Source organism: Danio rerio, chromosome 7, assembly GCF_049306965.1.
Source record: "Danio rerio strain Tuebingen ecotype United States chromosome 7, GRCz12tu, whole genome shotgun sequence".
In the NCBI taxonomy this organism is placed as follows: domain Eukaryota; kingdom Metazoa; phylum Chordata; class Actinopteri; order Cypriniformes; family Danionidae; genus Danio; species Danio rerio.
The window spans coordinates 59,849,573-59,867,462 of NC_133182.1; the positions used below are offsets into that span (position 1 = coordinate 59,849,573).

General features: G+C 35.4%; 2 protein-coding genes across 3 annotated transcripts in view; both read right to left on the minus strand.

Annotated features, from left to right (window-relative positions):
• The window catches only part of LOC110439952 (transmembrane protein 236-like), a 766,382-nt gene that overhangs the window by 522,364 nt on the left and 226,128 nt on the right, over positions 1-17,890 (minus strand). The window lies entirely within an intron of this gene.
• On the minus strand, positions 8,542-11,546 carry sox17 (SRY-box transcription factor 17). Its single transcript, NM_131287.3, has 2 exons — positions 11,115-11,546; positions 8,542-9,770 (listed from the first exon to the last, which is right to left on the minus strand). Exons 1-2 carry the CDS (start codon positions 11,404-11,406, stop codon positions 8,821-8,823), a joined length of 1,242 nt encoding a protein of 413 aa, NP_571362.2. The 5' UTR covers positions 11,407-11,546; the 3' UTR covers positions 8,542-8,820.

The following is a 17,890-nucleotide window of genomic DNA, read 5'->3' on the forward strand; positions in this document are numbered from 1 at the left end:
GAACTATTATTTTATATAAAAACGATAAGAATCTAATTACCGGAACTATAAAGTTTATATAAAAGGGGCGGGGCTTAGACCGGAAGTCCCGCCTTAGGGGCGGGGCTACAATCCATCAAACTTTTTGACAGGTACCCTATCATAATTCTCTCTCTAATATTTAATACATATTTAATATATAATTTCTCCCACAAGTTAAAAGACATTCTGAAATTCGGGAAGCTAAATTGTTTTTAGTGAATGTGTGGTTGTTTTCCAGTGATGGGTTGCAACAGAAAATGAATAAGCAACCAAATGATGATACCTTTCTATTTTATATTGAATATCATAACAGATTTCAAATGTAAAACTGTAAAAAAAAAAAAGGTTTGTAAACAAATCAGTTAAGTAACGTGATAATATTATTCAATCTTTTTGATAACAGCAAGGGCTATGACAAAGTAATTTGTTTATATTTAATATAGTTGACAATACAGTTTAATAAAGGTTTTTTATATGTAGATTTATAAGTGATATTGTGTGCTGTGATATTGTCACTGACCACTAGTAATTTGAATCAAGTAAAGAATTATTGGATGAAATAGGTTAAACTTTGTGCCATAATTATAATTAACAGAACAAACCATTTAGAGAAAGGAACTTTTTAATGTCAACATTTACCTTCATTCCTATATGAATGTACCATAAGTATATAACATGAAAGATTCTTGGACAACATAAACAACTTGTTAAACAAACAAGAAATAAAGCTCAAAGATCACCTGACTTTTAAAAAATAATGAAATATGTTCAGTGTAATATGTTTCCAATCAGTGATCGTTTTAAAGTTTTTTGTGTCATCAAAATTGCTTATTTTACCATTCTGTTATGTATTTTGGCAGTTCATTCCGCTATGGCGACCCCAGATTAATAAAGGGACTAAGCCGAAAAGAAAATTAATGATTGTTATGTATTACTGTATGTATGAACAGGAACTGCTTGCTTTTCTTGTTTTAGCCACACGAGGGTGACAAACATCTTATGGTATTCACCAAGAATTCACTATTAGAGGAGCTTAGTAATATTACCAGAGATCCTATATATATATATATATATATATATATATATATATATATATATATATATATATATATATATATATATATATATATATATATATATATATATATATATATATATATATACTCTAAGACAAATCAATATATTTTATGATCTGGGCCATTATTTAGTACAAAACAACAATTAATGTGGAAAGCACATTATAAAATATAAAAATGAATTGACAGTCTTCAGAAGTCAGACAGGCCTAGGGCACACAAATGTGTATAATGGCATGGGTATGACCTAGTATTACAAGGAGAATGTAATTGAGGACAATGTTGATGTTTTTCAAAAGCCTTGTAAATCCCACATCTATTATAATTTTTTTTTCAGTAAGCAAAACTGCACATAGTTTCCAGTAAAGGATAGGGTCCATTGTGTTGAGGTAAGGAGATAGAAAAACAGTTTTCACAGTATAAATATAATGAAAACCTATGGAATGTCCCCACAATTCACACACACAAAAAAACTTGTGTGAGATAAAAAATAATTGCTGGGAAGATATAAATATTTGTAGATATGTTGAAGCTATTTTGGGATCACACCTTGTACATGTGTATATAAAGGCACATATGTCATCTAAGTGACACAATCATACTAATATTACACCCTTCAATTATAGTAATTTGCAGCAGGGGCTTACTTGTTTTTAACTAACATGTAACTCTACTGCCAATTCTGACTTGCGTTCCTCATAATTGTAGCCTGAGATATCTGGCTGAAATGCATCTCTAAATTTAACCCTTTGCAGTAGTCTAGGCGCCGGCTTCAGATCCCCGAGTGAGCATGCTTATGGTGGGAAACTATCCAAGACATGTTTGGGATAAACATAGAGTTTGTTTGATATGTCTATGCTGATGTCTAAAGTGTGGGCTCACAGTTACAGAGATGTGCATGCTTAGATGACACAAAGCTTTAATGTGCTGCTTGAATTTTTTTTCTTTCTCTCTTTTTATGTACACACACCCAAGGTGACGGATAAGGAACTGCTTCTGATACTAACACTATTTGCTACACACACACACACACACACACACACACACACACACACACACACACACACACACACACACACACACACACACACACACACACACACACACACACACACACACACACAAAACAACCAAGCACTGAGTTTTTTAAAATCAATTTTGCAAAGCATTCTGTGTTTAAACATACCTTGGTGAGTTGGGGTCGCCCTAAAACTAACGAACAAAGGCCAAGGATAATTTTGAAAAATTATTTTGATCCTTTTCAAATGTTGAACACTATAGTTGCTCATCAATGTTTTTGCTCTTCGATATTTGGACTTTGAGCTGTGAAATTAACCCACACTGAACTTGACTAAACTGAACTTCAACTCTGCAAACTGGACTGACACAGTTTCAGTTTACTAGAACTTCATTGTTAAACTGCTTTGACGTAATGTACATTGTAAAAGCTTGTAAAATATATGCAATATAAATAAAGATTAATTGAATTGAATAGTAAGAAAAGGGGTGTCATACTCATTTTCACTGACGGCCACTTCAGCATTATAGCTGCCTTCAAAGGGCCAATTAGAAGAATATAGATGTTAATACTCCTTAACATTTTGATAATTAGTTGTATCTTAATTTAATTATTGTTGCATAGGAAACATGTGACGACAGGGGTTAGATCCAAATGCAGTCTATTGTTTCAAAAAGCATCCACAGTGATGTTTTGCAAATCTGAAAAACAGGTCAAGATAGGTGGCAAACAATTAAAAACAAGATAAACAGTCCAAGGATGATAAAACACTGCAAGAATGGCTAGAACAGGAAAACATATTGAAGTTCAGCAACTAACAAGACTCAGCACTGCAGTGCTGACCCCGCCCACACTAATCACTGCTGTCAAACTGACCAATCACTTTGTGTCACTGCAATGGTAGTTAAATTTTTTGAGAGGTGAGCGTCAAGGTTTGCATTAAGCTATGGTGAAGATTGCGGCAGACCTGCTGCACACATTCAACGCAGAAGTATAAATCAGTTTTTTAATGTCCTACAGCTGTATCTAATCAGGGGGTGAAAAGAGACAGGTGTGTGGGTGCAAAACATGACGGTATATGTAGTCTGGGTGAATGGCTGGTGGAGTACTCTAATGTCCAACGAAGACAACCCCCCTGGCAATCACAACAATTATAACATTTTAAAGCAAATACTTGCATAATGGTAAAAAAAGATGTTACTTCTCTGGGTTCAGGTTAAGAAACCCGCATTACTTCATCAACGGAAATAATAAAAACAAATATATTTAGACCTACTCAAAAACTTTCACATTTAAGAGAAGCAAAACTATAGAGCAACAAATTAATTTAAGCTGCTAATAAGTGAAAGATGGGATATTTGTAAATGTCAGACAATTGAATGCTACTGTGGAAACAGTGCTGTCTAATAATGCTGTGTCACAAGATAAAAATAGCATTGTGGGAAATGTAGTTTATAGTAAATGTATAATAAAAGAAACATGTACATCTATCATAATGCTTGGTTAACACCAAAAACAAAGCACCACATCATTCACTCCATGTTTTGCACTTAATTTAAATATCTTGAACCTGCACAGAAAATGTGATTAAAGGGAATTCTGCATGTCTTAAATTCCCCTTTGGGGTAAACCAAATGCTCTCACTGAACATATAAAATGGCATGGTGACCAAATGTTCTGTAACAATAACGAAGCATTTTTTGGGGGGCAATTAGAATATTTACTAAACATATTTTCTAATCTAATGATGTGCCAAATCCTGTCTAAATCACTCACTACCTTTTCTGTGGCTTATTCCTTTCTTTTATCAAAGGTTGTTATAGTGGAATAAACCTATATTTACTGTGACGTACATATGTTTTAATAAATTCATTCATTTTCCTTCGGCTTAGTCACTTTATTAATTAGGGGTCACCACAGCAGAATGAACCGCCAACTATTCCAGTATGTTTTACACAGCAGATGCCCTTCCAGCTGCAACCCAATTTTGGAAAACACACACACTCATACACTTTTGCCAATTTAGTTTATTCAGTTCACCTGTAGCTCATGTGTTTTGATTGTGGGGGAAACCGGAAGACCCGCAAGAAACCCACACTAACACAGGGAGAACATGCAACTCCACACAGAAATGCCAGTTGGCCCAGCTGGGACCAGTCCCACTGTCCAGCCAGTTGTATACTCTGGTGAAGCCCCAGAATGTGGCGGCTTTACTCTAGTGGTCTGTTCTTTAGCCGCAGAAGTTTGCCAATGAAAAAGCTAATATTGCTTTCCTTATCTTGTTGAAATGACAAGAAGTACTAAATTACCTATGACCAATAGATTCTCACTCTAAAAGGCATGAAAAGGTTTTTTCCACAAAGTAACAGTTGTATTTAGTACCAGAAGTTTTTTTTTGCTGCAATATTTCTTGTTAGTCTGCATCAACACTTTTTCCAAAATATATGAACATTTTAACTTTCAAAATGTAACTTGTATCCAACCAATCATGATTTCTGTCATCTCCCTCACGATTTTTATTGTATTTATATTAAGATTCCAAGAATTAACAGTTAATGTGTCACATTCTGTCCATTTTTGCTACTTTCAGCCTTTATAGACATACTTTTCACCTTAACAAATGCAAGCAACACTGTAACTTCATGTGTGTTTCAGACGCTGTCATATTTTATAAACATCATCTAAAGAGTGAAAAATCCTTACAGTTTTACTAAAATGCATTGATAATGATGAACATAAACTCATCATAAAGGATTTTGAAGATTTCATTAAAACTTGGTATACTTTATGAGTATTTCCTGTTTTCTTTTTGCTTTTTTTTGTAATAACAACAATTTATTTAAAGATTTAGCTAATAAAACACCATTGTGCAGTTTTGTTACTTCTTTATTTCGAAATATCAGTTAGTCAATCAATAAACACAACTGAGAATAAAAAAAACATTTGTTAATCAAGGTTGCATTTTAACAGAGTTTACTTTTAATAAAACATGTTATGGGGAAACCGCTCAATTTCTTTCTTTTCTATAAAAATACAAAAACAGTTATTGATTACTTCAAGGGATTTAATAATAATTAAAAAAAAAAAACATTTGAAAAATTTCATGGCAGGGAAAAATTGCAAATTCTAAAAATGTCAATCAAAGTCATTAAAGTGCAAATAGTAAAATTTCAAAATAAAAATCTCCAAGCACAAACTTATATTCCTTAATGCAATAAAAAAAACTGCATCACTGCAAAAAAAAAAAATATATATATATATATATATATTAGTCGACTTAAAAATGGGAGTAAACCCTTTTGCCTTAAAATGATTAAGTTAATTATTTATGTGCTTAATTATACAATTTGGTTGTCAATATAACAGTTCCATGTTAGACCTGTTTCTTACTTTAAAAAAAATAAATAAATAAAATCATGAGCTTGTGTAAAGATTTACTTGTTTTGAAAGCAGGAAGACTGTGAGATACATTTTAAAACCTATTTATGCACCTTAGTATGATTTCAGACAATGGGCAAAAGGCCTACATTATAACTGCTTCAGGACTTGGCTTTCCAGTCTTTATGCAGCTCATTTGAAAAGAAATCCTGCTTTCTTTTTCAAATCAGTGGCAGTGTTGTATGTTACTGTTTTCTGAACATGTGAATAAGCTCCTAGATAATCTAACATAAAGTTGGTCGATGACACTGATATGGAAAAATAGATAAAGGTGCATCCAAAATGTGCCCAATGCACATAAAACACCATAATGAAAGTATATGCTTAGAATTTGCTTTAAAAAAAAAAAAAAAGAAATGCTTTTCACAATAAGCTTAATCAGATTCTTTTTAATCACATTTCCTGTTACAATATAGAGATGCATTTACATTCTGAGGTTTACATTTAGAGATTTACTTAAAACACAAAAAACAAAAGAATTCATGAGGCAGATTTGTCTGTATACCTCCAAGGGTCAAATCAGTGAAAAATAGCTTATTGTGTCATTGCACTGAGCTACTACAGTCTATATTTAGCAGCAGCAGCACAACTGGACTGGGTTTGGGAAAGCCGTGCCTATGAAAGTGATAAGGCCAGGGAGGAGACATATTTCAAGGATTATAAAATCCTGTCACACCGACTCACACACACACATAAAGGCACATTCCGTGTGAGACAGGAGACATCCCATCAATCGCAGCTGCTTCTCATAGACATCATGCCCCTCTGCCTCAAAGCTTTAATGAAAGTTACGGTAAATGCAAATAAACTCACAAACCAAAGATGTGGCTTTTATTAGTCATTTTTTTCATATTTTTTTCATCTTGTCACAGTTTTGTTAAGACTAAATATCATTTTCTTTCTGTAAACCTGAACAATTTGCTTGAGATCTTAAGAAATAAGCAATCATTTTAGTACTGAACGTATTTTTTGACTCAATTTCAAGTGTGCATGTGTGAATGTGAATAATGTGTGTTACATTTCATGTGTCATCCGACAACAGGAGTAACACAAATCTTCATTTAAAAACACAGCTACATGTATGAGTCTTAACTGTGAAAAAGCATTAAAATCTCAAATGCTTGGTTTAATTATATTAAATGGAGATCAAATAGAGACTTGTGATTTATTTTAATCTCACATGCTTCCACAGAAGAGGCCCTAAAACATCATCTCATATATGTAAATGGTTATACAGCCTTCAATCTAAAATCATTTACAATTTACATACATTTAAGTCAAACTGGTTACTTGCATGAAATGTTTGTAAAATCTCCACTGTTTGAGGCATGCAACTAAACAGTATATTTTTTTCTCTTAGTAACAAATGCATTTGCTTTTTTGTGAAAGATTTTTGCTTGATTGTGATTCTGTACTTTGATTCACATTCTTACTAGAGTTAATAATAGTCTTTGTTTAGTGAGGGTTCAAAGATTATGATCATATTTATGTCATCTGTGCCAACAGAGCTGCCTTGAATAGTAAGACATTTTTACGGAAGCATGAACACGAACACATTTACACACAATTAAAGGCTGAGCTTAGCCGTGTGCAATACAGAGATAAGCACTAAAATGATTGAGAAGTTTATGGTGCTTTATCCACTTTGTTTTTATACTTTATCTATTATTCCTTGTATATTTATACAAACAATACACTGTAAAATGCAATAAGCTGACTTAAAGTGAGTTTACCCTGCTTTTAATGTGATTACTTTGCCTTCATATTAAGTTAACCATGTGCATAATTAAACAAATTAAAAGGATGGTTTACCCAAAACTGACAATTCTGTCATTTACTCACCTTTAACTTGTTCGGACCTGCTTGAGTTTCTTTTTTATTTTGAACACAAAAGTTAATTAAAAAAATGTTAGAAAAAAACTTTAACCATTGACATCCATTGTTTTTCCTATTAAGGAAAAGCTCAGTGGTTACAGGTTTCATATATATATACATATATATATATATATATATATATATATATATATATATATATATATATATATATATATATATATATATATATATATATATATATATATATATATATATATATATATATATATATATTTGTGTGTGTGTGTGTGTGTGTGTGTGTGTGTGTGTGTGTGTGTGTGTGTGTGTGTGTGTGTTATTTTACTTATTTATTTTTCAACAGAAAAAGGAATCTCATGCAGTTGCAAATTACACAGGTTTACTCACTTTATTTTTAAGGAAAGTTAGGCAAGTTAAATGTTACTTAACTTGTTATAGTGTACAATTAGTTTATGCTGATGATGTTTACATGTTTCCATTCCTATTTAAAGGCATGGTGGTAATTTTCATTCTCGTGTCCTTGTGCACTTCCTAATTAATTAATTCAATAAATTTCCTTCGGGTTAGTTCCTTGTTTATCAGGGGTTGCCACAGCGGAATGAACCGCCAACTATTTCAGCATGTGTTTTAAGCAGCAGATGCCCTTCCAGCCGCAACCCAGTACTGCGAAACACCCATACACTTTCACATTCACACTCCATTCATTCTTTCTTCTTTTTGTCTTAGTCCCTTTCTTAACCCAAGGTTGCCAAAGTGGAATGAACCACTAACAAATCCACACTCTCACATTCACAATCATATACTGCCGCCAAATTTGTATACCCAATTTACATATACTGCATGTCTTTAGACTGTAGGGGAAACTGAGGAGGAAACCCATGCCAACACGGGGAGGACATACAAACTCCACACAGAAATGCCAGCTGGCTCAGCCAGGACTCGAACCAGCAATCTTATTATTGTGAGTGACAGTGCTATCCACTGAGCCACCGTTCCGCCACTTCCTAAGTAATGACATAAAAAATGCAGAAAAGATTGTCCAATCACAGCCATCAACCAAACTTCAGTCAAAGGGAATATCAGGAATGAGAGAACTGGACAAAAATGATCTGAGAGCAAAATAAGTCATCAGTATTTTTTCTTCTGTTTTATAAAAAGAGAAAGACTTCAATTTCTTAATTATATCTACTTAATATATGTATACACAAGTTAGCCTTGGACTTTAATCCACAAAAATATATATATGATTTAATTCTGCCATTTAAGCTGCTGACACAAAACTTTAACATATTTCATTTAGAGGCCTCTGTTTGTGTTTGAGAGAGTCATTACATTTTCATTGACTGAATCAACAACAACAAAAACAAATCAGTGTTTTTGGTTCCTATTCATCACATATAACATAATGTGTGCTCAAGAATTATTATAGCCGCAGTAGTATACAGCACTGCTAGCGTCTGACAGTACAGTGGAGATTAAGTCAGACCCCGGCAAAGGTGCACTGGGGACCCCAAAAGAGAGACAGTGCTCAAACTCCACCTCGTCCACCATTTGACCAGAACTGTGGGTTGCTGTAGAGGCCTGTGATTGTGCCTCAGCAATGCTTTGCTGTTTATGTGTGTGGCTGCTAACACAATGTGACAACTCTTTCATTTGAGAGCTGGAATTATAAAAGGTGTCTAAAGTTGATGGGCAGTTCAGGTACGCAGGGGTCATAGCATGATGAGAAGAAGAGGAGGGGCTTCTGTTAAAAATGTTGAGGTGAGTACCCGGATGATGACTGATTTGCGGGTTGGCGTTCTCGTGAAATACCTGCTGCAGGTTTATTGAACTGAGTTGTGCATTGATGGGAGCGTGCAAGTTAGAATTGGTGTTTGTGTTGATGTTGGAGTAAGCAATGCTGTGAGACTGTCTGCTTTTGAGTGTCTGTGTGTTGCCATGACAGTGTGTGTCATTGAGGATGTTGGTTTGTTCCTGAAAGTGGTGTTCTTGCTGGTGATGGTAGCTGAATGCTGACTGATCCTGAAGCTGGGCAAAAAACTCAGTTGTCCCGGCATCCATAGGAGAGGGGTCAGGTGTAGGCAAGCTGTAGGACTCAAACAATGTATGGTTCTCGCAGTACTGAGGCAGTCCTGCTCCTGAATAACCAGCACTCATACCTTCCGTGCACAGGGTCATTTTGGCATCACACATCCCAGGAAGCGGAAAGCTGGGCTCCAATCGCTTGTTTCGTTTCACCTGTTTGCGACGCCTGGGTCGATATTTGTAGTTTGGGTGGTCTTGCATATGTTTGACTCGTAGACGTTCGGCCTCCTCAACGAATGGACGTTTGTCCACCATTGGTAAAGCTTTCCATGACTTACCTATAAACAGAACAATAGAGGACACAATGTAAATTTGATAATAATTTCCATACTATCAAGACTCTGAATATTTATAAAACTTAAACACACAGTAGACCGCATATTGAGGATTTAAATTATTAATTCATTTTCTTGTCAGCTTAGTCCCTTTATTAATCTGGGGTCACCACAGTAAATGAACCGCCAACTTATCCAGCAAGTTTTTATGCAGCGAATGCCCTTCCAGCCGCAACCCATCTCTGGGAAACATCTACACACACTCATACACTACAGACAATTTAGCCTCCACAATTCACCTGTACCGCATGTTTTTGGACTGTGGGGCAATCAGAGCAACCGGAGGAATCCCACGCGAAGGCAGGGAGAACATGCAAACTCCACACAGAAACGCCATCTGAGCCGAGGATTTAAATTATTAATTTGCTCATTTTTTTTTTTTTTTTGTGGATGTACGACATATTTACTATCTATATGCACATAATAATAATAAAACATATGCTATTTATTTCATAAGTAAGTGTAACAGTAAAGCAATTATACATAATTGGAAACAAAGATTATGCAGTAGTAAAAAAGTAGTAAAACGAAAAAAATTTGATAAAATATAATTACATATTGCATAGCTGCATCTCAGCTCTGTTGTGTGGTTCACTATGAAGATTCCTTATAATTTAACCTTGGGACTAATTTAGTCTTTTTAATTTTATAATAATACTTTTTAATAGTATTTAAGTCTCATATACAAATCGTCCACAAACTATTTTTGCAATAATACAACATGATGTACTAGTGTTAAAACGCTTGCAAAAAAATGGCACCAAAGTTTCTAATCACTCCACACATTTTTGCTGAATGACATTAATATAATATTACAAAAGATTTCAGTTACTTTTACTTTACCTAGGACAATAATAACTTTAAAACGTGTTAATGTCTGTGTTTATCAATTGCAATCAGATAAAATTATTTAAGACAATGATTCAAATTTCATTCCTTGGTTGAAAATAATTCTGTTAAAGCTGCTGATTTAATTTACTTCTCTCTTCTATATTCAAAATAATTCATGTTTGGTCACACTTTACAATAAGTTTTCATTAGTTATTGTTAGTTAATGTATTGGCTAACACGAACTAACAACAGGCAATACTTGTGCAGCATGGGCATAGTTAAACATTTACTAATGCATTAATCACTTGTTGACATTAGTTTATACAGAATTAATAATGTACTTTAATTCCATAATTTTTCTTTAACAACGATGAATAAATGTTTATTGATCATATTAGTCAATACATTAAAAATAACAACCTTGTAGTAAAGTGTCACTCATATTTCTGTACTCACCAAGCATTTTACTCAGCTCCGCATTGTGCAGGTCTGGGTTTTGCTGCGCAAGCCTCTTGCGCTCATCTTTCGCCCACACCATAAACGCGTTCATTGGCCTTCGGATGCGCGGCTCGCTCTTTCCGCGCCCGGGACCCGCCGCAGAGCATTTCTCGTGTTTAGATTTGGAGTCTGAGAGCGGACTGAGCGGGTCCACCCACGGACATTGCCCCATGCCAGGCATCATGACTGAGCTGCAGCTGCTGGTTTGGCTCGGATCGTCACTGGAGTACCCCGCATCGGGACTGCTCATCTCAAACACGCACCGGGCGCGTATCCTTATTGATCACCGATGAAACCTGAATGGCCTAAAAGCTGATCTTTTAAATTTTCCTCTGCTCAACTGTCCTTTGCTGAGTGCATACAGTTCATTCAACATGAAAGGTCAGAAAATCCACAGTGAAAGTTTCAGGCAGCTTTAAACTCAGCAGCCACCAATAGCGCTAATGTGGGCGGACCGCGCAGTTAAAAGGTGTGAAAGAATCAGTTCTTGTGTAGAGCCTATCATCATCTGGCCGACAATATTAGAAATTCTGCTTTCCAGGAAGGTTCTCTTATTTAAAACATTTAAGCTACAAAATCTGCTGCGTTGCCTATAACAAGTAAAGTGATAAGCGTTCGCAACCATTGGCATGTTTTGCCCATCTGTCATTGATCTTTAAGAAGCACACAGTTTCGTTAAGACGGCTTTCTTTCTTTATTTATTGTCAAAAACACATTGCAAGAACAGCGTCCAATCTATATACGGAAGCATTCATGAACTTCTCCAAACTTTATAATTCTACTTTTTTGGCATTAAAGGACGAGTTTAAAGGTTTATCTATTTTCGTTTGAAACTAAAGCGATTTAAATGTTGGTAACGTTTATCATAGCACGTGAAGGTTTAAATATTTGCCACACGGATACGACAAATACAACGTTTGGTTTAGGATTAATATCCTGCCAGTAGATACAGCCTGAATTTGCAAACAGTAGTAGGCTAGTAGGTGAAAGATTGTCACACGTTGATAACGGCGTGCCAAATGCGTGTGAAAAGAAGGTGTTACTTTGTATATGATGTATTTAGTAGAAGCTACAATGCCAGTTTCTCTACTAAATTACTTTGAGGAGGTCACAATAAAAAGCAGTTTTGAGTCTGATCTTTAGTCTAAAGTAAAATAAGCTTTGAAGGAGTTTAATAGGTTTACTGAATTATGATTTAAATAAAAAAATAAACCAAACACTTATTGAATACTGTAGACTGACATTTCTGCTGTTCTCAAACTGTTGTAATCCATGTGACAGAATCACTAACATAAAGTTTGCAGTGGCTTGTTATCATGAAGGCTGTATATGCAGGTAAGTTGTAAATGTTTTGAGAACTAAAAGCTCCTGTGCAGGGTTACAGGAATTATTGGGAACTACGAAAACCACATCCTATTTTCTGCTTATCTTGATTTGAATTTTTACACAGGAGTGTATGCTTAATAGAAGTTTTTAGAGAAACTTCTTTAGAAACTTTTTAATAGAAGTTATTTTTTAGTGTTGGTTTGGAGTCACTGTAATGCAGATTCTAGATTCATCCAAATCACTGAGTTCTGACATATAGCTCGCACATCATCTATTTCACTCCAAAAGAACAAATGGACCACAATGGACCATGCGTGTGTAAGTGGTGAGTGTGGACGCATATACAACTTCCGTCTGACTCATGTAAAGTCCCCTGGCACTCAGGAGCCAATGCTATTGTGTAATTCCCCACAAAGGCTTGCCTGGCGACAGTATGTGTGTATTTTCATGAGTGTGAGTCTATGTGCAGATTTGACTGTGAGGGAGAGGGTGTGTTTGTCTGAAGGCGGACAGTATGTGCTCCAACGCCAAGGACAGGAAGCAGTTTGTGGGGGACAGGAAATGCAGGCTGAAGCACTATAGCGTAGATAAGGGTGGAAGACCTCTCCCATATACAAAACACACACACGTTTTCTTCTCTAAACGGGACGTTTTTAAATGCTTTTACTCAGCTAATTATAAACACTAAAGTTTAACCTCCCAAAAGTCCCATTTTAGGCATTTTGGGCATTTTCAATAATAATAAAAAAGAGCTGTGCTATTTTTATTCTATTTTGTTTTTACAAATACAGACATCCCTGTAGGGAGGTGCAAATATGCTTACAAAATATGGTTAAGTAGGTACACCCACCCACCCACCCCTGACTCCATCCCAGACTCCCCTAGGCCTTAGTGGTGCCTCACATGTTAGCATTCAAAAAAAGTTATAAATACCTGACGGGATATGGTAGTCTTGAGGGCAGTGGGGAGAGAGTGAGCTCATGTACAGGTTAAATAACATCTGATTTATTAACCAAAAACAAAGAAGACTGTACCACTTGGTAAGGTCAGACTGTAAATATTTGTCAGCCAGGTCAAAAAAGTTTTAGGCACGAAAGGCAGGCAGAACCAGAAAGGACAGGCTTGTGCTGAAGTCAGCGAGGGTCAGAGTCAGTAGAACAAACAGAAACAATTTAATGGGCAGATCAAATGGCAGGCAGATAAAACTCCAAACAGAGGAGGTGGATGATGGATGGAGAAATCAGGGAATCCGCTTTAGGGTAAGGCAGGCTGAAGGCATTCAGAGGCAAGTTGACTCTACTCAAGTACTTAAAACAGCAAATAATAGTGAGCCATAACCATTTTAACAGCTGAAAAAATATATATTATGAAGTATTATGATTTTTTTTCTAAAATGAAGCAGCATTATAAAATAAAGAACAATTCTCTATTTTAATGAAGGCTGTACAGATTTAGATTTAGAAATGTATACTTTTTAAACCTTTACTTCAGTCAAAACCGAGTGGTGGGGCAACACAGTGGCTCAGTGGTTAGCACTGTTGCCTTACAGCAAGAAGGTCACTAGTTCGAGTCCCGGCTGGGTCAGTTGACATTTCTGTATGGAGTTTGCATGTTTTCCCCATGTTTGCGCGAGTTTCCTCCGCGTGCTCTGGTTTCCCCCACAGTCCAAACACATGCGCTATAGGTGAATTGAATAAACTAAATTGGCCATAGTGTATGAGTGGGAATGTGAGTGCATGGCCGTTTCTCTGTACTAGGTTGCATCTGGAAGGGCATCTGCTGTGTAAAACATATGTTAAATAAGTTGGCGGTTAATTCTGCTGTGGTGATCCCTGATAAATAAAGGGACAAAGCCGTCGGATAATGAATGAAGAAAAAAATTGTGATGCCAGTTGATTGAACATTGATGATAAACTACACCCCAACATGGAAAAACCCAGTCATTAAAAGGGTAGCTGATGAATGATGAGGTCGTTTCTTTGTGCAAATTGGATCTGAGAATTTAAATAAAATTGTGTTGCTTTAGTGAAGGTGTTTAGTGAATACGGGTCATTTTTCACCCATAGAACAAACAGAAAATAAAGAATTCTAAGATCATCCAAGGGTAAATAGTTCCTTTCAGTTAAAGCTACAACGAAAGGTCTACGAGGAAGAATCTAATGCAAAGAATCTAATCTAATCTAATTATTCATAATAATTATCCCTTCAGCCTATATGACAACAAAGCACGCTATATATAAATATATTTAAACAATCGATTTCTCTGTCCATACACTCTCAGAAAAAAATGGTAGAATGTAGTACTAAAGAATGTACAAACCCTTGTCACTGGGGCAACACTTTTTATGGAACAGAGTTGTACCGTAAGACAAAAAACAAATTTGTACTATTGCAGTTTGTACATTTAAGGACATGATTTGTACCATAGGAAATCAAAATGTACCTTTGGCTTTTTAAAACCTGTAAATACAATATTGTACCTTCATCAAAGGTACAAATCCGATCCATGAAGGTACCACTACAGTAACAAGACACTTTGTACCTTAACAGTGCAAATGTGTTCCTTCAAGAACTATTTAAAGCCTTTTTGCTATATCTAAAATGGGTTAATTTATTTTCAGTAAATATAAAACAGCTAATTAATTTATTAAACAATGTTTTAAAAAAAGTTTATTTTTGTGTAAATGCACCTCTTCCATTTACAATAAAGAATTAAAAAAACTTTAACATAAATCAAAATCTGTTTTTTGCTAAACATTCTCCCATGTACAATAAAAAAACTCTAATTTTCACATAATACCTTTAAAGTCACTTTAAAGTTAATTTAATTTACTTAATTTTGAAATAGAAATAGAATTACGCAAAAGTATTGTAAAAAGATTTGCACAATGTTTGATTAGTTTTACAGTACTAAAATGTCTGCATGAACACTTTGCATGTACAGGACTTTTGCCAGCTCACTTGCTTAGTGGAAAGCAAATTGATAGTGGATATCAATAATGAAAAGGGATCTATCAGAAAATGTTTAATAAAAGTGTATATTAAAAATGCCCTAAATGTTTAGTTTACAATACCTATAGTTATATGTTTTTCCAGTGGTTTTGTATTATAGAAATTAATAATTAATGTTTATGAGTTTCTTTAAACATATGATTTTAAATGATGATTCATGTAATAATGCGGAAGTTCAGGTGTTCACACTTAGCTGATGATTGATTATAAAGCGTGTTTGGCATGCTGTCCCGGGAGAGAGCCCTGAGCTCATCCGATCCTCAAGCCTGGGGCTCCCTCCCGTTTGCAAGGTGAGAGGCAAGTCTGAGCTCAGGTAGATCTCGAGAACTCCCCTGCTGTAGCTAATGAACAAATAGAGATTACTCTTAAGAGATAAGTTCGGAGCATGTTAGGAGAATGTCTAAGGTGCCTATTTGGATTAGTCTATTAAATTAAGCTGCATGTTTTTGGACGGTGGGAGGAAACCGGGGAACCTGTGGGAAACCCACATGAGCACATAAGGAGAATGTGTAAACTTGCACAGAAACTCATCTGGCTTGGTAAGGTCTAGAACCAGTGACGTTCTTGCTGTGAGGCAACAGTGCAAACCACTGGGCGACTGTGCCACCCATCTAGGAAAGGAGGAGTAGTAGGGGTGGAAGGAGAGATTCTTCAAAATGAAGATGACTGTGATATGGAACTTATTGTAATTATAGTGGCTTAGGAATCGTCTGAATGGTAAATCACAAATTGGATAATGTGGGACCAAGCAATCATAAGCATGTGATCCTCTTGAAATTAGTTTCTAAATAAACTTCACTTATTCATAAATCACTTTGCCTTTCCAGTAATATTTATTTTCATGGATATTGTAACAAAGAAGGAGTTGTCCAACACTTATTTACTGTTTTATGAAAACAATTGTGTACCTTTATTTCAGTTGTACCATAAAAAGTACAGAAAAGTATCATAAGAGGTCTTTTTTCAAACAAGGTACAACTTTTACAAAGGTACAAAACTGTTCCTTATAGAACATTTTTTGTCCTACCGTGTACCTTTTGTCAGAGAGTGTAGGTTGACCTGGGGGTCGTCTCTGCCCTGTATTCATCATTTAGGCTCATGCCAAGACCTGAATCATAGCTGACATACTTGAATTTGCCAAAACAATTCATAATAAGATGTTTATCTGCCTCCTAAGTCGTTCTGTCAGAACTAAGGGACCAACACTTGAAAAACAATCTTACACCATTATCCACCACCAAACATACCAATTGGCACAATGCAGTCAGGCAAGTCCCATTCTCCTGGCAACCTCCATACCCAAACTCATCTATCATATTGCCAAAAAGAGAAGACAGGTTAAAAACCAGTCTAAAATGCTCTAGAGCAGTGTTTCTCAACCACATTCCTGGAGGACCACCAACACTGCAGGTTCTGGATGTCTTCTTTGCCTGTCACACCTATTACAGGTCTTTCACTCTCTGCTAATGATCTGATGATCTGAATCAGGTGTGTTTGGTTGAGGAGACATGGTAAATGTGCTGGTGGTCTTCCAGGAACGTGGTTGAGAAACGTGGTTGAGTTCAAATTCATGTTTCAGGTGACAACCTATCAGTGACCTATTTGACAATCAAAATAAAAAAAAAACCTTAATCTAGTGGTAATCCCTAATTTATAGTCAGTGAGCTGGACTTGTGATTCAAATGTCTCAGTCTTGCCTCTCAGAGCTGGAAGGGACTATGCTCTCTACTGTGTGTGTACTTGGCTGAGTTAAATGCAGAGCACAAAATCAGAGTATGGAACTTTCCCTTCCACAAATGACAATGCAGCCTCAATTTGACCATATTTTTAATACTTCATTGGCTATTTACATTTACAAAACATGGTTCTCTAATCATATGAACAATAAATGTTGTGGCATAGTAAAAAAAAGTTAGATTTTTAAACTGATAAAAAATGTTAAACTACGTTTACACAAATACTTTCCATTCAAGAAGACCAAGAAGCACACAATGTGTCCATTTATTATCTTGTGATCAAAGGTAACTTATTAATGCATAAATAAAATCTAGGAATGTCATACTATGTAATGGGAGTATCATGGACTTGTAGTGTACTGATTTAATTGCTTGTTCAATGTTGCTTCTGAAATGAAACCACACATGTGAGCCTCAGCTAAGATCCTCATTACTGCCAAACAATAGGACAAATTTGTAGATTTGGTTTCAATTGACTCATATAGCCATGTCATGTTCTTTATGTTTTATTGCACTTCCTATTACAATTCAAAGTGAGGAGACATTTTTTGGATGCAGGGAACTAACAAATAATTCATAATGACGAGTGAACCAAATCAGGCAGTTTTGTAATTTTTTTGATCAAGTCTTTTTTACAGAATTGATTCAAATGAGTAAGTC

Coding starts and splice junctions, on each gene's coding strand:
- sox17 (NM_131287.3), bottom strand. CDS start 11,406: ATGAGCAGTCCCGATGCGGGGTACTCCAGTGACGATCCGAGCCAAACC. Junction 9,771..11,114: donor GGAGCTGAGTAAAATGCTTG/GTGAGTACAGAA, acceptor TTCTGTTTATAG/GTAAGTCATGGAAAGCTTTA.